Source organism: Pseudocercospora fijiensis (assembly GCF_000340215.1).
Source record: "Pseudocercospora fijiensis CIRAD86 unplaced genomic scaffold MYCFIscaffold_3, whole genome shotgun sequence".
NCBI lineage: Eukaryota > Fungi > Ascomycota > Dothideomycetes > Mycosphaerellales > Mycosphaerellaceae > Pseudocercospora > Pseudocercospora fijiensis.
The window spans coordinates 3,791,888-3,813,521 of NW_006921534.1; the positions used below are offsets into that span (position 1 = coordinate 3,791,888).

At 50.3% G+C, this 21,634-nt stretch overlaps 10 protein-coding genes and 1 non-coding gene across 11 annotated transcripts; 5 read left to right on the forward strand and 6 right to left on the reverse strand.

Moving 5' to 3' along the window:
- Positions 1 to 404: 404 nt before the first annotated feature.
- Positions 405 to 2,492, forward strand: MYCFIDRAFT_195555 (uncharacterized protein; the record flags this gene model as incomplete). Its single annotated transcript, XM_007926972.1, has 1 exon — positions 405 to 2,492. One exon carries the CDS (start codon positions 405 to 407, stop codon positions 2,490 to 2,492), a length of 2,088 nt encoding a protein of 695 aa, XP_007925163.1.
- A 469-nt stretch (positions 2,493 to 2,961) lies between these two features.
- Positions 2,962 to 3,645, reverse strand: MYCFIDRAFT_195556 (uncharacterized protein; the record flags this gene model as incomplete). The annotated part of the gene is made up of 1 exon (XM_007926973.1): positions 2,962 to 3,645. One exon carries the CDS (start codon positions 3,643 to 3,645, stop codon positions 2,962 to 2,964), a length of 684 nt encoding a protein of 227 aa, XP_007925164.1.
- A 357-nt stretch (positions 3,646 to 4,002) lies between these two features.
- MYCFIDRAFT_t32 lies at positions 4,003 to 4,074 on the forward strand. Its single transcript has one exon. It is a non-coding gene; the product is annotated as a tRNA-Gly (tRNA).
- Positions 4,075 to 4,777: 703 nt separating this feature from the next.
- MYCFIDRAFT_152758 (uncharacterized protein) lies at positions 4,778 to 6,817 on the reverse strand. Its single transcript, XM_007926974.1, has 3 exons — positions 6,290 to 6,817; positions 5,952 to 6,230; positions 4,778 to 5,902 (listed from the first exon to the last, which is right to left on the reverse strand). Exons 1-3 carry the CDS (start codon positions 6,428 to 6,430, stop codon positions 5,336 to 5,338), a joined length of 987 nt encoding a protein of 328 aa, XP_007925165.1. The 5' UTR covers positions 6,431 to 6,817; the 3' UTR covers positions 4,778 to 5,335.
- Positions 6,818 to 11,663: 4,846 nt separating this feature from the next.
- MYCFIDRAFT_187513 (uncharacterized protein) lies at positions 11,664 to 12,202 on the forward strand (the record flags this gene model as incomplete). Its single annotated transcript, XM_007926975.1, has 3 exons — positions 11,664 to 11,810; positions 11,950 to 12,011; positions 12,085 to 12,202. The coding sequence occupies 3 exons, from the start codon at positions 11,664 to 11,666 to the stop codon at positions 12,200 to 12,202; spliced, it is 327 nt and encodes a 108-aa protein (XP_007925166.1).
- Positions 12,203 to 12,261: 59 nt separating this feature from the next.
- MYCFIDRAFT_210905 (uncharacterized protein) lies at positions 12,262 to 13,345 on the reverse strand. The gene is made up of 3 exons (XM_007926976.1): positions 13,243 to 13,345; positions 12,782 to 12,961; positions 12,262 to 12,732 (listed from the first exon to the last, which is right to left on the reverse strand). Exons 1-3 carry the CDS (start codon positions 13,253 to 13,255, stop codon positions 12,461 to 12,463), a joined length of 465 nt encoding a protein of 154 aa, XP_007925167.1. The 5' UTR covers positions 13,256 to 13,345; the 3' UTR covers positions 12,262 to 12,460.
- Positions 13,346 to 13,497: 152 nt separating this feature from the next.
- On the reverse strand, positions 13,498 to 14,812 carry MYCFIDRAFT_210907 (uncharacterized protein). Its single transcript, XM_007926977.1, has 3 exons — positions 14,692 to 14,812; positions 14,290 to 14,604; positions 13,498 to 14,233 (listed from the first exon to the last, which is right to left on the reverse strand). Exons 1-3 carry the CDS (start codon positions 14,728 to 14,730, stop codon positions 13,613 to 13,615), a joined length of 975 nt encoding a protein of 324 aa, XP_007925168.1. The 5' UTR covers positions 14,731 to 14,812; the 3' UTR covers positions 13,498 to 13,612.
- A 760-nt stretch (positions 14,813 to 15,572) lies between these two features.
- Positions 15,573 to 16,121, forward strand: MYCFIDRAFT_124699 (uncharacterized protein; the record flags this gene model as incomplete). The annotated part of the gene is made up of 2 exons (XM_007926978.1): positions 15,573 to 15,960; positions 15,994 to 16,121. Coding segments are annotated over 2 exons (516 nt in total), but the record flags the coding sequence as incomplete, so codon positions are not given.
- Positions 16,122 to 17,654: 1,533 nt separating this feature from the next.
- MYCFIDRAFT_134954 (uncharacterized protein) lies at positions 17,655 to 18,604 on the forward strand (the record flags this gene model as incomplete). Its single annotated transcript, XM_007926979.1, has 2 exons — positions 17,655 to 17,937; positions 17,991 to 18,604. The coding sequence occupies 2 exons, from the start codon at positions 17,655 to 17,657 to the stop codon at positions 18,602 to 18,604; spliced, it is 897 nt and encodes a 298-aa protein (XP_007925170.1).
- Positions 18,605 to 19,196: 592 nt separating this feature from the next.
- MYCFIDRAFT_152766 (uncharacterized protein) lies at positions 19,197 to 20,370 on the reverse strand. Its single transcript, XM_007926980.1, has 5 exons — positions 20,211 to 20,370; positions 20,078 to 20,157; positions 19,970 to 20,021; positions 19,909 to 19,918; positions 19,197 to 19,854 (listed from the first exon to the last, which is right to left on the reverse strand). Exons 1-5 carry the CDS (start codon positions 20,287 to 20,289, stop codon positions 19,440 to 19,442), a joined length of 636 nt encoding a protein of 211 aa, XP_007925171.1. The 5' UTR covers positions 20,290 to 20,370; the 3' UTR covers positions 19,197 to 19,439.
- MYCFIDRAFT_173513 (uncharacterized protein) lies at positions 20,314 to 21,618 on the reverse strand (the record flags this gene model as incomplete). The annotated part of the gene is made up of 9 exons (XM_007926981.1): positions 20,314 to 20,495; positions 20,524 to 20,872; positions 20,907 to 21,008; positions 21,047 to 21,118; positions 21,189 to 21,259; positions 21,288 to 21,304; positions 21,337 to 21,354; positions 21,381 to 21,420; positions 21,462 to 21,618. 9 exons carry the CDS (start codon positions 21,616 to 21,618, stop codon positions 20,314 to 20,316), a joined length of 1,008 nt encoding a protein of 335 aa, XP_007925172.1.
- Positions 21,619 to 21,634: the final 16 nt, after the last annotated feature.

A 21,634-nucleotide genomic window follows, 5' to 3' on the forward strand; every position in this document is an offset into this window, starting at 1 on the left:
AGGCAGGATATTGTCATTGGTGGTATCAAGAAGACACATCTCGATCATGCGCCATCTTCGGGTGGTCTGCCGCCGGACACGTTACATTGTTGCTCCCAATCCGTCGTCGTGCAGGACAGTTGTATGAGACTCAGTGTAACAAGTCCCAGCTCAGACGTGAGGGCTCTTGAATGCTATCGTAGAAGGCAGAGGGTAGGCAAAGTGGATGCAAAGCAGAAGCAAAGTTGGTTGCTGCAGCTGGAGTCACGCCGATCAGTTGCACTTTCGCGTGCCGAGGCGGGAGACAGTGATCTTGACGCGCTTGTGATCGGGACGCGTCTTTCATTTTACAGTACATACAATTTCGAAACGTCAACTCTGCAATTGCGCAGCGCAGCGCAGCATGAGTGAGCCAAAAGATAGCCATGACCGCCGCCGTGTTCCGGAACACGCCTCCAATGTCGGTTCCACAAACGCAGAATACTGCGCCTGTTCTCGAGTTCAACTGCTTGTACACTCATGATGTCCGCAAAAAGACGAAGAAATGGCAAGACGGCGTGTTGCGCTATCACACCTTCAACAAGCGTGTTATGGTCTACGATGTCCCGCGCAATTTCATCGGCGATATGCACTGGACTGGGCACGGAGACCTTCATGAAGGAGACGAGGTCACGCTGGAAAGGTCTGGAGTGACAGTCGAGGTGGCAGATTGCATAGGCCGTTCAGAGACGGACCTCTCTGAGCTTAGAAAGAGCAAGAACAAAAGTTCGTCGGCGGCTGCTACATCTCCGCCTTCGAGAACCGCTCCAATAGCTATTGCGCGAGCCAGCATTCTCCCGCCCGCAAGAGCGAACACACAGCTGAAGCATCAATCGCTGAATACTCTGCTTGGAACTCCAAAGGGTCCGATCGGGAAAGCGCAGCTCCCTAGTCGATCACCGTTTGAGGAGAAACATGCCAACGACGAGAATGAAGCATGGGAGGATGGATGGCCACCAAAAAGGCCGAAGACCGGAGATGGCTGGAATGTGACGAGGACTACAACGACTTCGAAGTCTTCGAAGAGAAACGAGATGCCGCTATGGGCGCGAACTTCGGATGCAGCCAAGCAGAAGAAGAGGGCGTTGCCGCCCGGGCAGCAAAAGTTGGGTACAAAAGAGGTCATTGCTCTCTCAGACGATGAGAATGACGAGCAACGGCCTAGTGATTTCCTGCCGGGCTTCTCTGACGATGCCCTGGCTAATTCATCATCTCCTGCGAAGGCTAAGCGAAGGACGACTGCAAAGAGCACTGCCTGCTCGAGCTCTCCAGCATTTCAGACGCAAAAAGCGCCTGACTCGGCGAGTCGATCTGCAGAGAAGTTAAGACTGAAGCCAGCAAAACCCAGTTCACGTGCAAAATCGAACGTAGAGACCACCGCAACTGCTGCAGATACTGATCAACGACCTCCAAGGAAAGTGTCTACCATGGTAGAGGCTAGGCCTGTGGAAGAAGTGGCAAACTTGCCCAAAGAAACGATGCAGCAAAGAGACTCTAGCAGCAGAACCGGTCACACTCTCAGACTTGCGTCTACGGCTCCCAAGAAAAGAGGGTTATTGTGTCAGGACCAGCTATTGAAGAAGTCAAAAAGACCACCTGCGATCGATATCGACAACGCGAACGTATCCGAAGAAGTCAGATCTAAAAGCACTGATAAAGACGAGGTTGCATCAGCAGCTCGCGAGAAGTTTGAGGCTCGATTAGCGCGAATCGATAAGAAAGGCGGGAGCACAAGCAGTGCCAGACTCAAGCAAGCATCGAAGAAAGGTTCGAGCGAGAAGCAGGTCCCTCTCGTCATAAGCAGTGATAACACGCTCGTGGGCAATGTGGTGCCAGAGATCGCTCCACCTTGTGAGGAAGACAGTACAGTTACCGTCCACAGGGCGTCAGCGCTTGAACTCGGGAGGCTTGATGACTTAGTGCTACCTCCTCTAGCCCCTGTCAAACGGCCGACGACTGCTATGGTAGATCAAGCGGATCATACATTGGCGCGGCCACCTGCCAAGGAAGAACGAAGCCTGCGAAAGGTCAATACGGATCCGGACATGACTGCCAAATCGAGACGCATCCCTGGCGCACCTGTGCGCTACACGCCTTCTCCTACTAAGAGATCGCGAGAAAGCACACCTGCTGCAAGCCGGCCCACCGCTCATGTGCCTGTCCCACACACTTCTATCAACAAAGCTCCCAGATCTAGAAGGCCACTACAAAAGTCGGTCAGTCTGAACGTGACTGCTAATGGAACCTCTACAGTCATCCTTGGAAGACAGTTCAAAGCAACTTCAGCAAAACCAGCTCAGCAACCAGAACTGGAGCCTGCCCACCAGGATTTCGGACCATGGAGTCGCGATGCGTTTGATCTGTTCACCTGGCGCCCACCTGGATGGAATGAGAAGGAGTGGCGGATTGAAAAGGTGGATGAGGTGGCTCCAGCGCGAGTCGGCCTGAGCGGTGGTGTCTCAATGCCTTCCTGAGCATTGTGGTTGTTCTCCATGAGCATTTCTCCGTTGCTTGCCCTTAATAATATCATGATCACGATTAGATGACCAACTGTGAATATAGACTGTAGACCAGCACATCAAATGCAACAATGCTTCTTAAGACGGCGGTGACTTCTGATCAAGTGCGTATTAGCGCTCATTGCCTGCACCATGGCCGCTGAAGCTTGATCAGTCCAGGAGAGATGTTGAGTCTTCGCAGGAAACAGGCGTCCCAAAGCATACGTCTAGAGTCGGACAGTCAAGAGATTTCCGAGCTGGACTCCGTTGAACTAGTCCAGATCAAACGGCATTCCATTCGTGCTCTCCAACATGGTCCAAAGGGTTCTTGGCCTGAACTCTTGCAGACTTATTCCGCTCAAAGTCTCGGATACCTTCTCCAGATTTTCTAGTTCCACGGTGCTCAAAATTCATTCTTCCTCCTGATACCTTCCAAGTTCCCAGCTCATATCAACTCCACATCCCCGATTTTGACCTTCTCCCGAATCGTACTCCATCTCAAGACCCAAATGTCTCCCCTCACCATATCAATCCCACCATAAACCGGTCGCTCCACAAAGCAATCCCTCAAAACTCGACAGAAGACTGCAGTATCGTCGTCAGGTTTGTCAATCATACTAACCCCACCACCCGTATCATCCAATTTCTGAAGATTTGCAGGAAATTGCTTGAGAAATGAGCTTTTGTAGTGATTCGTCAACAGAGCTTGATGCGCTGAGAGGTACTGAGATTCCAGCGTGCTCAGAACAGGATCTCTGTCGTTTGGTGATTCCTCTTGTTGCCCGGTTTGGAGTTGCATGTAATGTATGGGATATTTATCGACTTTTGCGATTCGTGTTCGCAGGTAGCTCCGTAAGAGGAATTTCATGCGCTCGAGTTCGGTTTGGAGAATCACTAATGTGAAGTTCGAGGCTGGGTCTTGTGCACTGGTGAGATCTTCAATCTTTGCGATTTGTGAGGATATGCTGGTGGAGAAGCGGGTGATGAGGTCGTTGGGGTAGGGGAGGAGTTCGGGAGATGTGCGTTCATTGATCCAGGCTCGGGTGAGAGATTGGAGATCTAGAGTCTTTGGAGGTATTACTGTACGACTTGACACAGAGGCGAGAATGTCTGATATATCGGCGTCCATTGCAAGAGCTTCGAGGGTTGATGTCACGGGAAAGTCGCGTCTCGAGGTTGCATTTGAAGACGCGTTTCGTTGGTGGGGCAAGAACTACCTGATACGTGGGTAAGAAGATCGCCGAGCCCGGACCGAGAGTTTTACGTGAACTCTCATCCCCCGATGCTTTCACAACAAGTGCCTTTGCTCCAGCACATCAAGATCAGTTCATCGACAGAAAGAGACATCTTGAAAAGCTTGGAGAGCATGATCTGGGAGGTTGGGGAGGCTTGGCACGCTCCGCAAAGCCCACACTTGCATCGGGAGCCTTTTCAATCATTTCAGGAAAGATTATATATGCAAAGTCTTTTCAGACCACCAATCAGAGCTTTCTTGGTCTAATGGTTAGGATTGCCGCCTTCCAAGCGGCAGGTTCGGGTTCAATTCCCGAAGGAAGCAGCGTGATATCGTCAATGACATCCTCAGAGGCTCAGACCTCAGTATCTTTTTTGCAAAAATTGGGATCATATCACTGTGCAAGCTTTCCCCAGAAGCCGCTGTTTGATGCCCACGACGATGGCATGGTTTTCTTTTGCTTGGCTTCACGTCTGAAAACATTATTTAGGAATGGAAGTCAGACTTGCATGGCGAATGTAGTGATGTTAGACACAATAATAGCACAAGCCCGTTGAACACGAAAATAAGTTGACTAGGCGAATGTCAACATCGCGACGATGGCCCAAGTTTTCATATCGGACAACATCATCAGGGCAATATTATGACGATCAGTCTCACGAGCTCTTGGCAGTCTATCTGGTCGATACTGCTGCGAACCAGGAATGTCAGTCCATGGCTGGGTGACCGCCGAGAAAGAACATTTCTTTCATTTTTGGCTTCCTGAGACAACGACTGAAACATAAAACGGCCACCAACGCAGAACATTCGGCGAACATCTGCAACAGCTCATTTCATGCAGGAGAAAGGGCGGCACTGTGGCAGCGGACAAAAAAAGGCCGTTGGGAAGACCCACTTCTCGCGTGATATCGGCGACTTCAGGGCACTTCATTCAACGGTGCTTGGAGCCTTGGACGATGGTTAGCAGCATCAACACTTTATTGGGACCAATAACAATTCATGGATGTTGAGAGTATGCTCACAATATCCGTTTGCTCAACCAAAAGTCATACCCGTCTACCTCAATGCTACCTTTCGTCTCGCTCTGTGCTCTCACATACAAAAACAAAGACATAGAGGACTCGAAACTTCTCTTTCAATCAGTGTCGCACTGGTATCGTCGCTGGAAAGCAAGGGCCCCAAAAAGGAACAAAAGTTGCACCGCAGCAGCTTTCATCCTCAGCCCACCATCACACCCAAATGTCGTTTCCAGAAACAGCCGTTCCTGCAATCATAACGCCATGCCTTCGCCGAACAGTGCCGTCTTTTCCCGTCCCAGAGAAAGGCCAAAAGCAAGAAAATAGAATATACCCGTAGCCATACGTTACGGTTTGCCCGTTGTGCATCGTCTTTGGCCTTTGTGCCCATATGTTCTTGGGATGAAAACCTTCCTGTCCCATATCATGCAACCGCTGAGTTACTTCGTCGTGACCAGTCATCAAGTCGTCGCTGACTGATACTGGCAGAACTCGTCATCATAGCATGCTTGTATGTTTCTGCTTTACTGTTCTTTATCATCGCACAAATCGACTTGCTGTGTTGCCGGTCATAACAAGATCAGGTAGTTTGATGGCGCAATACCTGTATCGCCATTCTCTTTCTTCGCCTGCCACCACCTTCCAGAGACGTCGCTAACCTCGAGAATTTCGTGTTTGGTAAAGGAGATCTCATTAGCATCATCCGGGTTCGCCTCGTAGCTGTAGATGGCCTTGGCTCGGTATGGGTATTCTGTCGGCGCAGACCCCGAGCTTTCTTGCGCATTCGTTGGGAGGGTACCCGATGCGGAGACACCATCAGCGCCTCGCGACAATGCACTCGGCTCAGATCGCAAGTGCTGTTGCGCATATGGGGCAGCGCTGCCTCTGTTAGCAGCACCAGCTGGACCACCTGGGTATCCGCTGATTGGTGACGCAGTTTCGAATCCACTCAGCTGAGCAGAGGCATACATCTGTTGTTGCGCTTGACCAGCTGAGTGCGTTGTTTCTGGACGGTACGACTGGCGCATCGCTCTACTGTTGCGACTCGGTGCACGGTCCTTGTGCAAGGCAAAGGAATCAAGTGTCTGGCGGTGACTTGCTGAGGGCTGGGAGCCGAAGTAGAGCATCCATATTATCTGTCATTGAGTCAGCATGCTGTCTTTCACTGGTATGTGCAAGACATACGGAGACGATCGAGAGCAAGATGAATCCAGCGGCAGCGGCTTCCTTGGCGGCATCCGGATAATAAATCAGAGAGTTGACAGAAGAGGTGGTGAAGACCAGACCAGCACCCAGGAAGCTTGTCAGACCGACATGGTAAGTGTAGACTGCATCTGCGCCGACCACGAATACGACGCCGGCAATGCAGAACAGCATATAGACTAAAGACCACCAGGAGTAGTTCGGGTAATCCGTATTAATATCGGCGATGATGGAGCTGACGAATGCAATGATCCAGCCAGACTGAACACACGTTAGTAAGACATGCACAATGGCCGGCGTGGCGGCACGCGAGGACTCACAATGCCAATGCCTATGGTACCCAGCCAGAACGGGTCCCCTGCGATGTTGCCAAAGGCGAACCTCTTTCCGCCATAACGGCCATTGCTCATCTCCATTTTCTGCAGCGACGGCGAGTTGGTGTTGCTGGCAAAGGTCGGCATGAATCAAGGTGGGTGGATAATGAAACGCAGGTTAAGCGAGTGACAACAAAGGAGACAGCGCGCGCGCGGGCGGCTGCAGCGATCCGCGCGCGAAGACTCCCAGAGCCGAGCGCTGTGGTGATGGCGGAGAAGCGCAACCAGGCGGAGAGGAAGGTGGTGGTGTGCAAGAGTGTGGTCGTATGGGAGGATGGGATGAGTCGAAGCAAGATGGAGATTCGAGAAGGCGCAGGGCTGGTGGACGGATGCTTCGGGCGGACAGGGGACGGTGGAGGCAAGCGTCCGGGCGGAGCAGATGGGATTCGCGTGGGCAGTCGGCGGTGTCGACGATGCGCGCAGTCAGGAGAGAGGCGGCGGCGTGCGGTTGAGTGTGAGATGGCCGGTTTCGTTGCTGGTTGGCGTTGTGAAGGGTAAGGTATGAGCACGGAGAGACAGGTGCGGCGCGGCGGACGGAAGCGCGGCAGTTTAGGACTATTCCAGGCGGCTTGCATGCGCACGCACGCACGCGACTGTGAGCACGACGGCATCGGTATTTCTTCGAGGACTTCACTACGGTATGACTGATCCTGGTTGCTTTGCGAACTGCTCAACGGCTTCAAGGCTCAAGCACGCCTGCAACAACTGGAGCCGGCGTACGCAAGCCTGGATAGTTCTGTCCGTGCCTGCTTTGCATCTCAGATGCGCAGACGCCTACATGTGTCAAAGGGTGCTCCTGTGCAGAGACAAAGCGCTTCGTGTTTCCCTTGGCAGGTACACTACCATTCGATGGCATCTCTCGTCGGTGCACGTGCACATTTCCCCCTCTACATCTCGTGAGCCAATCTCCACCGTCATCATGGACACCACTGCTCGTGCACCTGGTTCGATAGCGTGCAAATTGGTTTCATCTTGCCCGCGACTCCGTACAGCATCCTGAAACACAGGAGGCACTTCTACAGGCATCGCATCGCCTATAACTTCTCCACACACCCATCACGCCCACACGAACGCCTCTTAGCCCGGACTGGAGCCCGTACCGTAGAAACTGGTGAAGAAGCCTAGGGCGGCAACGTAGCCCACCCCTGCAGATAGGCCCACCTAATAATTTGGTATGTATGTATCCGAGGTCTTGGGTGGTTAATAAGCCCACCTAATAATAGCATATTCGAGGCCGTAGAAAGCGTAGTTTTTATAGAAACGGCTCTCTCCGGAGGCTATTTCTATATTTAAACTAGGGTCGTTCTTAGCCTTATTCTATCTCTTATATAGTCGACTAATCGATACGGTATAGCGGATAATACGGCGCGAATAGACGTAGGTAAAGGCTCGGTAAGGTGTCGGAAGCCTACTAATACTATTAGTTTAAATACACGCCTTCTAAGCCGTCTAAAGGCATTAAAATCGAGCTATTATCGTCGCTACCGGCCGGCTCGGAAACCTCGAGTTTAAAGACTCCGTAGAGGCCGTTTACTTAGTAAATGCAGCTAGAGGTAGACTAAATAGAGGCTCGTAAGGAATACTAGTGTAGATTAGTAAGGGAGGGTCTAGAAGTGCCGTTCTGTACCTGTCGCGACACCCTATTACCGCCGTCGCTTTAGCGCGATAGAAATGCGTAAATATAGGCGGAATTGACCTAGATTAAGGAGGAATTAGCGTCGCTAAAGGCCGCCGTACGCGATATACTTACTATGTATTAGCATATAATAAAGATTAAGGCATAGAGGTTGTTGTTAGTAGTTCAGTTGTCTTAGAAGTAATAGAATATATAATAGGGGGCTTTGTTAGTGCCTAAGGTATACGGGGTCTTAGCGGCTTTCTAAAATCTTGGATTCTATACTAATACCTAGTATTACTACGTAATTACTCGCTCGATCTGTTATATTTTTCTTTATTATACGCGCTTTTATATAAAAAAAGAACGAAGTAAATCGGTTAAGTAATAGTTAAGAAACCGGCGGTAAACTAGTAGAATCTCGGATTCTCGAAATTCTATAGAACTAGCGGGGAAGAAGCTCGGCCGACTTTAACCGAAGCTTTACTCTACGATTATTATAAACCTTTACTAACACATTCTATATACTACAATAGTCCAAATAAGACAAACGGTAGCGGCGCCGCTTCGTATAAATATATACTACAATCCTATCTAACATTATAAGATGTAAAAGTTAAAGGGTAGTATAGTATAGAAGCTAATCGATAGAAGCTAATCTTAGCTTCAAGCTCGTAAAGAAGCTACTTTTAGTCTTTAACGTCCGACTTATATTCTACGTCCTTATTCGACTTAAACTAGTCCCTTATACGGCCCTCGTTATTACTGTCGGCGGTAAGGTTAACGTATATATTATTAAGCTGTTCTTGAAGCTCTACTAGTAGCTAGAATGCTAGTATATAGTCTAGGGGACCGAGTTCTATGCCTTCCTCTTCTTTAATTAGTTAGTCGGGTATTTAAGGGTTGAATATAGTCTCGTAAGTAACCTCTAAGACTTCCGCGTCGACCGTAGCGATATTCTTACGCCTATAGTTACCAATTTTGATGTTAGGTAGATCCTTAATCTAGATCTTGTTATCTTCTAAGCTATTAGTCGGAAGAGTAAGACCTAGGTTGCTAAAGGTCTTAATAATAAGGTCCTTCTTCTTAACGTAGATCCGCCTCTAGGCTATTGCTACCTATTTAGTTATAAGAATACGCCGCTCGTATATAGGCTAGTTAATCTTCTTAGGGTAATAGAAGATATAGTCGTCGTAGGCTTCTTTAATATACAATTTAAGAAGCTTGTTAATAGATACGTCGAGTGCCTAGATATAGCCTATATAGCTACTAGGAATAAAGGAAGTAACTATATTTAGCTTACGGAAGCGGTTTAAGACTCGTTTAGTCTTCTATGCCGAGTAGACGTCTAATATAAGCAAACGAGGCATATCTTTAGTCTCTCCGAGGTAGGTATGTATAAGAACTTCTATAACTTCTTAATCTACTTAAGCATTATATCCTCGTCTACCTAGGCCTTCTCTTAGAATAGCATATAAACGCTAGTATCGTAGAACTTCTTCTCGTGCTTGCCGTATAGTAAATCGAGATACTTTAGACTGCTACGGAAAACAATAAGCGGCTTGCCTCGTTGTATACTATTACTATAGACCTCGCCTTAGAAAGTCGCTTGTCTCTTATCCTATCTAGACTTTCCAACCTTTACTCGCACCGTCTTAGCGCCTTTGTTATCGTACGTCTTATTAGCGCGGAAGTCGAAGGGTAATAGCGATTAATCTATATTGCTAATCTGTTTAGGGGAATAGCGACCCTTCGTAACTAGATTAGGTGTCTTACTAGGTCGACAAATACTGTTTCGACGGTTAAATTAGAGCTACGAGATTATAAACAGTACAAGCTCTTTAGGCGCCTTCTAAGCCGTCTTTGTTTTCCGCCGAAGACTAATATTCTAACGTCGCTTGTAGCCGGAGAACTAGCCCTTAGAGAACTTGAAATCGACGTATTCTAGGCGACTATTAAGCTTGTAAACCTTCTCTAGATATAGTATAGCATATATCTTCTAAGCGGCTCTTAGAATCTAGGCCTTGTTTACTCTAATGCCCTACTTACGTGCCTAGGTTATGCCCTTGTAAAGGGCGGCCTCGAGTTGTAGATAGAGGGCTAATCTCTTGCTATTGCTAATCTAACGACTGTCCTTCCTTAAGGCTCGAATCTTGTCCTTATTAGTATACTATTCTCGCACCTATTTGCGGTCTATTTTGAACTTCCGAGCAGTCTTATTAATAGATACAGGCCCGACCTTAACCTTGCCTCCTTTAAGTCGATATAGCGCCTTCTTAGACCTCCTATAACTAACAACGTATAGCTTAAATTCTCGGACGTAGGACCTCCGCCGTATACTAACCTTCGTCTCGGCTATAGCAACTCTTCTACCTTTATTAATATCGCTTCTGTTAGTAAGCTCGTTATACGCGTTAATCGGCGCCTCTAGGTTAGGCTCCTTATCTTTAGACTTATTAAGTTCGCTAGCGGCGACCTGCTTTATTATTTCCTTTACTATCGAATCTTCTATTGTTACCTAGCGTAGGCGACTACCGAGCGAGTCCGTATCGCTATTAGGAGCGCGCGCCTTGTTAGTCTCTAGCACCTTTAACCTCCGGCGCTTAGCCTAAGAATACGAGTAAGCCTACGACTTTAATTTAGGTCTAGTTCTAATAGCCGCTTTACTAGGTAAAACGACCTTCTTACTACCCTTAATATGCCTTAGAATCGCCTCTAAATCTACTACCGGCTTCTTCGAGAACGACTCGCTCGCGCCTACTTATAATAGGTTATAACCGAAGATCTCTTACTGCTTTAATCGTAGTATAAATAGCTTCTTCGTAGCCTTAGAAGAGCTCGCTTTTAGGGTAGACCGATTAGACTAGGTAGACCTCGCTACCTTCTATAGATTACTAGGCGCTATTAAGACAATAACAACTACTATAATAACACCTTTAAGGCTGCTATACTATAGATATATCGTCGACCTATAATAGCACTAAATTCGAGGTCTATAGGCACGAGAGCGCGACGCGACAAGGTTTTCACTGGTTACTAAGCCCACCTTGGCAGGTAGGCCCACCTAATAATATCGGTGGTCTAATACAATACAGTAATAAGCCCATGGGCGCAATAACCAGTTTCTACGGTAGCTGTCTGTGGTCTCATCGTAAAACTTTCGGCACACCTGGCAGACACGAGCAGGGAAAGTACGAACGGAAGCATGGTTGGTCTACCGTCTACCGTCGATTGTCTGTTCGGCAATTTCATGCTGCACGGTAACCTCACGATACCTCCTTGATAGCTTGGAGAGCTTCCTGTACAACCTCCTTGCTTCGCGGTCTAGATCTGGGGATTATCAGGCCTTTGCTGCCAAGTTCAGCTATCTCAAGCCGAGTCAGATGCATTAACGCCGGCTCAATGGCTGGAAAGGAGCACCTCGTAGAATTATCGAAACGCTGTTCGTACTGTTGATCGTCGGTCGTGCAGACATAGTCCTGGCTGTAGCGTTGTGCGACTGCTGAGACGCGGGATATGACTTGGCTCGTGAAGCCGATGGAACACCCTTATTAGAATGATGAGCAGAGACGAGGTGTAAAATAGATCGCTTCACCTCACCTCGAACGAATAGACAGGAGCAGAGAGCAGCAACATCCACTCACTCACAAACAAGACCCTCATCCCCAACGACTTTCGCTTTTTAGAAACAAGCCAATCGCGAAAATGCGAATGCGCTTCTCATTCACCTCCACCGCTCTGCTCTTCGCAGTCAGCTCGATTGCTCTGCCAACTGGCGAGTACGCTGACGCTGCTCTTGACAAGAGACAGTCTGCGACGACCTGCGGCAGCTATGCTTACAGCTCAAGCCGTGTCTGATCTGCCTTCAACCAGGGCTACAACTACTACTCGAACAACCAGCAAGTTGGCAGTGGCAACTACCCACACACTGCGAATAAATGAACTGCTCAAACCCACCCATAGTTGATAAACTGAATGCTGAACTCTCCAGTACAACAACTACGAGGGCTTTGACTTCCCTGTCTCTGGTCCATACCAGGAATTTCCAATTCTGTAGAATGGAAACGTCTACACTGGCGGTGAGTGGAAGTCCAGGACTTGGTCCTTGTGGAAGAACTGATGCAAGGCCAGGCTCGCCAGGTCCAGACCGTGTTGTCTTCGACACCGGAGGACAGTACGCTGGTGCCATTACCCATACTGGAGCTTCTGGTAATAACTTTGTGGGCTGCTCTGGCACATCATAGATGGGTTTCTGCGTGCATTTGATGATGTGACGGCCGAAGGAATAAAATTATTGCAGCATCTTGGCATCATGTCGTTGGCTTGCTACAGCTTGTTGAGCTGAAAAGAAGACCCATCTATTAGGAGGGAATGAGGGACTTGAAGGATATTGACGTACTCAAGCGTAGTAATTTTGCGTATGCTACAGCATATCATCTACATCGCAGCACGCTTTTGACCACTCTTCGTCTCCTTCGTATCATCATACATTCTTCAACCCATTATGCGGCAATGCCAATGACACCGCAAGCTGGACGGCCACCAGCGTTACCAGTCTTCTTGCTATCCTCGTGACCACCCTTTCCAAGATCGTCGGTGCCGGCGTGAACAACGATTGTGCGGCCAAGCACACTCTCTGGGCCGATCAGCTTGATGAGCTTGTCCTGTACCGAGCCCTTTGCGTTGCCCTGTCCATCGGTCTTGAAGTTGCCAAGGTCGCCAACATGGCGCTCAGTGTCCTCTGGAGCACCGTGGGTCTTGTTGTGTGGGTTGACTGCCAATGGTCAGCCCGATCAACGTCCATCGTTTCTGATAAATCTTACAGTGTGGTCCAGCGCTGGTGCAGCCGTTGGTGTTGTCGCCAAAGGCGTGCACGTGCATGCCACGCTCAGCGTTGGCATCATGGCCGGTAATATCCCATGATACGGTAGTTGGGGAGCTCTCAGCGTCTTGCTCGAAGGTCACGGTGCCCTTGACGTTCGAGTCACCTCGGAGAACCGCAACTGTGAAGGCTTCATGTCAGCCCGAGAGCTCTGTTTGGTTTTCGGTATCGTCGTCCTCCATGCCATGCCGGCCTTGACCATCAAGGTGATACAAGTGACAGCCTTGCCCGCGTCTGTCACCGTCTGCGGTTGCGAAGAGCCGCATTACGTGCCGGTTCAGGCCAAAGTGTGGTCACCTTGATGGCCTAATGCGTTTCTGTCGAATGAGACGTAGAAATCTGCTCATTCTTGCGCACAAGACCTGGTCTGTACCAATCAAGGGCCCAGTAGCTCACACGTACCTGCCTTGACCATTTTTGCGGTGTTTCTTTGGATGGAATTTCTTATAGAGTGGTTGTCTTGATGACTTTTCGCAGTCTTCTCGTCTTTTCAGAATGAATGTCAACAAGTGGGAGCGAGAAACAGAAGCTGAGCAGCTGAGGGGCAAGTGGGGCACAGAAATGAAATGATGCAACAGCGACACCGGCAATTGGGCAAGTCCGAAGAGACTTTGGCATTCAAAATAAAAGAGTCATGCATTGAAACCGAAACATCGTGGTCGGAAGCGTTTCTTACTTCTTGGCATTGGCACGACCTAAACACCTCTATGCATTTTGGAGCTGGAATTCAAGCTACCCCATCGCTAAGGAAACATCATTCAATCATAGTGTTCTATGCGCCAATCTTCTTCCTGAGGATGTCCTTCAATGTGACAGCATCCGCAGCGAACTTGCTAATACCCTCGGAAAGCTTGTGTACAGCCATGGTCTCCTCGTTGAAGTCGAAGCGGAAAGCGGCCTCGTCGTGAAGGTAGCTCTTCTTCTCGATGTTGAGCGCAGAGGCATCCGAAGCCTTCAGCTTCTGTGGCACAGGCTCTTGGCTGTTGTACAGCTGCTCAAGGAGGTTTGGAGCAATTGTGAGGTAGTCGCAGCCAGCAAGCTCAGTGATCTCTCCAACGTTGCGGAAGGATGCACCCATGACAATGGTCTTGTAGTCGTACTTCTTGTAGTAGTTAAAGATCTGCTGCACAGACTTGACACCCGGGTCGTTCTCCTTGGTGTACTCTTGCTTCGTGTTGGCCTTGTACCAATCAAGGATGCGGCCAACAAACGGAGAGATAAGGAATGCACCGGCTTCGGCGGCAGCGATCGCCTGGACGATAGAAAACATGAGAGTCAGGTTGCAGTTGACGCCGTGCTTGGTCTGGAGCTCGTGGGCAGCTTGGATGCCCTCCCATGTCGAAGCAAGCTTGATCAAGACGCGAGACTTGTCAATACCCTGCTCTTTGTAGAGCTAAAGAGAGAAAGGTCAACATGTGCACGCGTGTGACCAGATTGTTTCCATCTTACCTCAATGATGTGCAGAGCCTTCTCAACCGAGGCCTTCTTGTCGAAGGAGAGTTTGGCATCAACCTCTGTCGAGACCTTGCCTGGGACAATTTTCAAGATCTCCTTGCCGAACTGCACGAGGAGATTGTCCAATGTCGCATCAACCTTCTCTTCAATGGAGCTACCGTGCTTCTTGCCGTACTCGACCGCATCGTCGATGAGCTTGGCGTAGTCCTCCTTCTTCGAGGCAGCGAGGATCAAGGATGGGTTGGTTGTCGCGTCTTGCGGCTTGTACTTGTCGATGGTGGCAAAGTCGCCAGAGTCGCAGACAACGACCTGAAAGAACAGTCATCAGCAGGGAAAGATTTCAAAGGCCGAGCACAATTCGGGTCGCCGGTCGCGGCTCCATGGAGAGCAACTTACAGTGCCGGTGGCCTTCAGCTGGTCAAGAGAGGAAGTCATGATTGCTCTGTAGTGTTCAGACTGAAATGGGAGGAATTGGTGTTGATGTGATGGAGTGTTGGTGGTGTTCTTCAGGCCCGAGAAAATGTGTTGAGAGGGGCAAGAGACAGGGTCTATCTACTGGAGAAGTGTCCGACGCACGCATGAGATCACAGCTGTGCAGTGCAGGAGCTTTCCAATCTCTTGATCAGCACCAACTAACACGACATTTGCGCAGGGTGAATGCGACTCGCAACGTCCGCGATTTGCCAATTTCTCCGTCCTACTTCACTTTCCTCCATAACTATCCGCGAGACAGATCGTGCAAAGACTCTGCAGCAAATTGCCGACGAACCAGGTACAGTAGAGCCAATGCCCTGACGATTGTTTGAAGGGCCGGAGTGGATGCGATTGTGGTGTGTCCGGCGCGCTTCGGCGTCCTTGGTGTGAACTTCCATTGTGAGCTCTCCAGTCTGGATTGATGGCTTGATCAGCCACGGCCCGCCAGCGATGCGGTGCGGTGCGGTGCGGTGCGGTGCGATGCGGTAGGACTGAGGACTGTAGAGCGACTGTCTGCACACCGGTCGCATGTTCGCAGGTACCGACACGCCAACAAGAGGTGGTGGTGAGTGTCGTGGTGGTGCGGGATGTTGCTGTCAGACGCGACAATGAAAGGCCGCCACGCCGTTACTTAGCACACGCCATCTTGCGCAAGGATCTCGCGACCATCTCGCAAGAAATGCTGCACTCTGCCTCGTATGGCTTCCTCCTTCCAATAAACAAGAGCTGATTCCTGGTCGAAAGTGAGTCCGAGCTCTGACTTCTACTATCGACCTTCGGCGGAGATCCTAGCAGGCGGCTACAGGATTGCAAGTGTGCTTCCCGGCCGACAAGATGAGCCGATTCAGTGCCAGATTCAGCAGGTGTCTATGAAAGACACAAGTGTGCGCTTCATCGCTCTATCCTATTGCTGGAATACCACGTCCGCGGAGGAGATCATCTGGGTTGACGGCAGGCCACTCAAGGTCACCCCAAATCTCTATGCCGCCCTTCGTAATGCTCGCGCAACCACAACGCGTGTCAATTTGTGGATCGATCAAATATGTGTAGATCAGCAGAACACCATTGATCGCAATGAGCAAGTTGGCAAAATGGGAGCAATATTTCGAGCAGCTAGTGGAGTCATCGTTTGGCTTGGCCAAGAGGGCCATGGTACTGCTGCTGCCATGGAGTTGCCAAAGCGAATAAGACGTTACTGGCCCAGCCTCGCACAGAGCCCGGGAGACCTTACCGACCGCACCAAAACGCCTCCAGAGTGTCCTGTATGGGGAGAAGGGGCGTGGCCTGCTTTCATCATGCTGCTCACACGACCCTGGTTTCGACGTCTATGGATCATCCAAGAAATCGTGTGCGCTCGAGATATTGTCGTTACTTGTGGCAATGCAACCGCCTTCTGGGACGACTTTGTCCAACTTGTGCAGATAATCGAGGCAAGACATCATCCTTCCTCACGTGCCTCCCAGACGCTTGGCTCCGGCAAGACTGCTGCTCAATACATAAGCTTCATGGAAGAGCTGAGAGCAATCACGGAGCAGGGCACAAAGCAAGCCGTCAAAGACTACGCGAATGAGGAGTCAATGGTGCCTTATGTACTCACAGCTGCCAAGGACTGCGAGGCTACAGACCACCGTGATAAGCTGTTCGCCTTCCACCACATCGTTCGTCTATGGAACCGACCCGATTATGGCATGGACATTGCAATGCTGCACAAGCTTTTCGCCACACAATACTTGCAGCGCATCGCGTATGCCATCTCTGAGTACAGCTGCGACGAGGTCACACTGTCAAGAAGGCAGATGGACTTCATCTGCTCGGCGGGCATTTGCAACCAGCAATTACAGCTGCCTTCGTGGACTCCCGATTGGTCTCTACCGTGGAAAGCCCAACCACTCTGGCTGGAGAATACGTGTTACAATGCTGGGGGCAGCGAGATCAAAGAGATCGCTCCTGTGACAGAGCTAGATGGCGATGGCACTCCCAGCTTTCGTCTGCCTTTGACAGTGAAATTCTTCGATAGAGTTTTAGCGGTGGGCTCCGAGGGTCTGAAGATAATAGAGACAGGCCCACAAGCACTCGCAGAAGCTCTCAGAGCATGGTTGTTCCAATCAATGTCACTTCTGCACGTCCATCGAAGGCGTCCAAGCGTGCACAGTGAGCAGCATGTAGCCATTGCCCGAACCATCACCGCGGACCAAGATCGAGGAAAGAAACTTTCTGTTGAGGATGTTGTGAAGCGATACGACGCACTGCTTGGATTTCTGCGGCGCTCTGATGACGACACTTCACCGGTCAACAGAGAAGAGCTTCTCGAAGAAGAGCGCCTTCACTTGGCGTTCGCAAACTTCCTGCGAGGCAGAGTCTTCTTCATCACGGAGAAAGGCCATTTTGGATTGGCACAGGAAGGTCTCATCTATGGAGACAGCATTGCTGTGGTGCAGGGTGCACCAATACCTCTGACAATGCGTCCTACGGCTGGCTCAGGTCCTCGGTCAAGAGACTTTCGCTTGATTTGTGAAGCTTTTGTGCTGGGCATCATGGATGGAGAGGCTTGGCAAGATCAAACCATACCGGTAGAAAAAGTTCAGCTGATATGAGGGCGCCTGCTGTCTTGGAAATCACATGAGAACGTCAGTTCCTGAGTGAAGTCAACCGGGTCGAGCGATGACGTCCCTAATTAACACTCCCGGTAAGGCTTGGCGTCTGCCATCATTGACCCTGGCAACTCTTCTCAGCGTCGGCTTTGGTGGCCGAAACTCTTCCAACACAGCCAAGAATCATACCGTCGTCTTCACGAATTGAAAGCCATTATCTTCAGTCTTTTTCGCACCAAGAGATATCTACGGCAATTTGTTGGCGACCTTCAAAAGGAATTTCGCGTAGGAAAGATGAGTGTCAAATCAGTGGTACTGCTTGGAGCCGACGGGACACTGGGGCCTTCCGTCCTACGCTCCCTGGTCGAAAATGGCTTCAATGTCACAGTATTGAAGAGAAAGTCATCAAAGTCGCAGACAGCTTATCCTAATCAAGTCTTGGTGTCGGACTCCTTCGAAGTTGAAGAGCTCGCAAGAGTGTTGAGCGGCGAAGACGCAGTGGTGGTCACGATCAAGGGCAGCGAGACAGCCCTTCAAAAGCGTATTGCGGATGCATGTATCAAAGCTGGCGTCAAACGTGAGTCTGAGTGTCGTTCTCAATCCATTGAATATATGCTGAAACACCCTCAGGCTTCATTCCTGCTGACTTCGGCTCTGTGGACTCTTCGAGCTCTCTGACCAAGGAGCTTGTCCCATTGTATCGCCATAAGACTGAGTTGCGAGAGTATCTGATTGAGCTAGCTTCAAGACATCCTGACTTCACCTGGACTAGTCTCGTCTGTGGACATTTCTTCGACTGGAGTCTCGAGTTCCTGCATATCTGGTTGAAGGAGAGGAGGATGGAGATTCTGGATGACGGCGAGGCCAAGTGGTCTGCGAGTACGTTGTCCCAGGTTGGAGAAGCTACGGCACGAATCCTGCAGCGACCCGATGTGACTAAGAACCGGATGATCTATGTCCAGAGCTTCTTAGTGTCTCAGAGTGAGGTTCTCGCATCCTTCGAACACGCAACTGGTCAGAAGTGGACTGTACAAAGACATGAATCCAAGCAGTACCAGAACGAGGAGAAGATGAAAGCTGATGCGGGAGATTTGGAGGCGGTGGAAAATCTCGTCTGGCTACTTGGTGCCATCGACGCCAACTGGGAGTTGAGGAAGGACTTCGCGATGCAGGATCTTGGCCTCAAGAATGAGGACCTAGATCAGGTCGTGAGTAATATCGTGAAGACCTTTGATCAGGCATGAAGCGATTGAAGCCGGTGCTGTACGCAATGCACATAAGCAGGTTCTTTCGAGCCGGCTTCACACGTAAAGCTGATGAGCAGCAACCGCGTCTGAAGTCAAGGCAACCAAGTCCAACTCTCAAAGCTCATTGGAGCCATAACAAACGCACGAAAGTTCCTGCAAGATCCACCTGCGTGGGCGTGTACGGTCGAACTCATGGATTCTTGGTTGTTCAAATCGTCAGCAATAACACGTCGATAATGGAAGGGGTCCTTGGCGATAGAGAACGAGGAGGGCCGGTTTAAGCACTACTTCCCATGGTCAGTTAGTCTTCCCGTCCGGCATGCCGAGATGTATAGCGGCTCAAAGTCGTTGGGGATATTATGTTAACTCCTGCTCCTGCATTGCACCATGTTAGCGCCAAGTTTATTCATCAGCACCTCACGACATTGACACGGGTCAAGACTTACCGCTTCGAGCTGGATTGATGGTCGTGGTCAAAGATGGTATCATCGAAATCAGCCCACCACCGCTTGAAAGTTACACGCAACGCAGCCGCTGTGCAATAGTGAGTCGAGCTTGGACAGGCAAGCAATTAGGGAGGCATCCGGCACATGGAGATTTAGAGACTACAAGTGCCGTATCTTCGGGGTCTTCGCTAATGCTGAACGCTGACTCGAAAAGTTCCCCAACTGTAGGGCTGTAAGCTTAAGCGATGCTACTGCAACGCAAGCAACCTGGAACTTGTCCCTTATGCAAAGATTTTCACCAAAAGGAGTCACAAAAGCCGCCATGAGATTTATTGTCACATGCAAATTTCGAAGACATCAATCCTGATTGATGCTCGTCTTCCAGATCATAGTATCGTGCACCGTGAGCCTCCTCTGTCGTGATCATCTCTTCTGCTACTCTTGTTTTTCCTTCGTCTATGGTGTCGATCACGATCCTCCGGCCGCGCTCTTGAAAGGTCTTTCCGTATGATTTGCCTGCACACATCTATGAACACTTCGCTGATATTCGTCGCTCGTCGTGCACTCGTTTCGTAATAAGGTATGTTACCCCAGCTTTGGGATAGCTGGAACGCTTTTGCTCGTGATACTGCGCGGTCTTCTTCGAGGTCGCTCTTGTTCCCGACAAGAACGATGGGGAAGTTCGGGTCGCCTTTCGTTCGGACGATTTGATCGCGGAGTTCGACTAATTCCCGCAAAGACGAAGCGGAGGTAATGCTGAATACCAGAAGAAAGCCCTGGCTGATTCTCATGTACATGTCCCTGGAGAGAAGTCAATTTAACATCACGGTGATCAAAACCTGGCGCACGCAGTACCTCATGGCCGCTAGGAGCTGTCAGTGAAAGTCCGTTTGATATGCTTTCGGCGAATACTGACTAAATTGCTCTGTGCCTGCCGTATCCATGATTTCGAGGACCACATGCCTACCCTGCATTTAGGTCAATTAGCATAATCTCAGCGAAAGGTCTAGACAGCTGCACGCACGTCCACGTCGATGTGCTTTCGGTACGAGTCTTCGATGGTAGGATCATACCGCTCCACAAAGATACCTTGCACGAATTGCACTGGGAGCTGTCAACACACAAGTACCGAGGAGCAACAAGGGAGTTCCACGAACTAGTCAGGCAGCTCTTCCCAACACCGCCGGAGCCGAGCACGGCAATGTGGTACTCTCGCTGATATCCAGCACGAGACATTGTGCATCGGCCTCGAAGTCTGGCCTATTCAGACGCATGTAATGTCGATCTCTTCTGGATTAGGAAGTTGTCGTTCGCGGAGGATGAAGTGGTGGTGTGCAAGAGGAGGCTCAGCGTGAAGAAGGCGGTGGCGGTGGTGGGCGTGCGATGGGTCGCGTTACGAGGTGTACGAGCTCTCGTGGCACAGGCGATTCCATTCAGAATGCCTCGCAGAACCTGCCGGCAGGCTAGGACTTGTGAAATTGAATCTTGTCGTCTGTGGTGACACCGGGAGCGCGCGCGGAAGCGGATGCTTGCAGCGTGATAGGTCGTAGGTGGTACTGTACAGTAGACGAAGAGAAGTGAACAAGGCCCACGCAGAAGCGTGGTGATGAGAGGAGCAGTTATGCTTACCACTGCCTACCGGGAGTGCAGTAGCTCTGAAGGCCATTAAGTCGCGGTCCATGGCGAGCATTGAGTTAGAGTATTTGGACGGCGTAAGATGCTCTTCCCTGAACGCACCAACACCCGACATTTGGTGCACAGCATGCCTGACACGTACATACGAGTCGAGGGCCAAAATATGCAAGCTATGCTTCGTTCGCTCAGCCGGCTTCTCATGGACGCCATTCGCTCACGAAGCCCACGACGGGCCTATCGGCTCTCAGCCCTCGAAAAGCGGCCTTTGAAGATTCGACGAGGAAAGGCAGAGGGGGCGTGGTTGAGCAGCTAGGGACATGCTGCATGCTGCATGCTGCAGCGGCCGGAAGACAGCCACGCGGGCGGCGGCACCAAGGTCGAGGGAGCTGGGAGACCTTAGTTCTATCTGACGGCGATCGTGTCGAGCGTGCTCATCATCAATACAATCAATAATTGATTGACCCTAACAACTAGAATACCTCTACCTATTCGACAGCCACCATGATCCATACTCTAGCAGCCATTCTGGCTTGGCAGCCTCCGCGATGCAGCATTCGCTTCGCAGACCACGCTCCACACGTAAGAGGCGGCGACCTCACATGCCTGTGAAGTTCCACTTCGCCGAACCTTTGCCTACCCGGCGCGCACTGCCGCAAGTCTGGTCCACTCCGAAAGGTTGTTGACTCGCTCACCATGGGCAGTCCAGCTTCAGACGTATCCATCGCACATCGTCTGACGATCGTGCATATCGTCGGTGGTATGAAATCCGACACTGCATGAACGGCGAAGATCCGTGTCTTGAACGGAATAATGAATGGTCATCGTATCATCGTAGCCGCGCTCTCGTTGTTGTCCCTCGGCCTGTGAAAGTGGGAAGTGTCTGACCTCTGAAAGCCTGAGGCAACAAGCTTGGCATTTCTGACCTTGCATCGCCGCTGCTCCTATG

What these genes read in the sequence shown, in the direction of transcription:
- MYCFIDRAFT_152758 (XM_007926974.1), bottom strand. Translation starts at nt 6,430, where the DNA reads ATGCCGACCTTTGCCAGCAACACCAACTCGCCGTCGCTGCAGAAAATG. An exon ending in GTACCATAGGCATTGGCATT is followed by an intron (nt 6,231 to 6,289) that starts GTGAGTCCTCGC and finishes ACGTGTGTTCAG; the next exon opens with TCTGGCTGGATCATTGCATT. An exon ending in TCTTGCTCTCGATCGTCTCC is followed by an intron (nt 5,903 to 5,951) that starts GTATGTCTTGCA and finishes ACTCAATGACAG; the next exon opens with ATAATATGGATGCTCTACTT.
- MYCFIDRAFT_210905 (XM_007926976.1), bottom strand. An exon ending in CACCAGCGCTGGACCACACT is followed by an intron (nt 12,733 to 12,781) that starts GTAAGATTTATC and finishes GACCATTGGCAG; the next exon opens with TCAACCCACACAACAAGACC.
- MYCFIDRAFT_210907 (XM_007926977.1), bottom strand. Translation starts at nt 14,730, where the DNA reads ATGACTTCCTCTCTTGACCAGCTGAAGGCCACCGGCACT. An exon ending in AGCTGAAGGCCACCGGCACT is followed by an intron (nt 14,605 to 14,691) that starts GTAAGTTGCTCT and finishes CTGTTCTTTCAG; the next exon opens with GTCGTTGTCTGCGACTCTGG. An exon ending in AGGCTCTGCACATCATTGAG is followed by an intron (nt 14,234 to 14,289) that starts GTAAGATGGAAA and finishes TTCTCTCTTTAG; the next exon opens with CTCTACAAAGAGCAGGGTAT.
- MYCFIDRAFT_152766 (XM_007926980.1), bottom strand. Translation starts at nt 20,289, where the DNA reads ATGTCTCGTGCTGGATATCAGCGAGAGTACCACATTGCCGTGCTCGGC. An exon ending in TGGGAAGAGCTGCCTGACTA is followed by an intron (nt 20,158 to 20,210) that starts GTTCGTGGAACT and finishes GACAGCTCCCAG; the next exon opens with TGCAATTCGTGCAAGGTATC. An exon ending in GAAAGCACATCGACGTGGAC is followed by an intron (nt 20,022 to 20,077) that starts GTGCGTGCAGCT and finishes ACCTAAATGCAG; the next exon opens with GGTAGGCATGTGGTCCTCGA.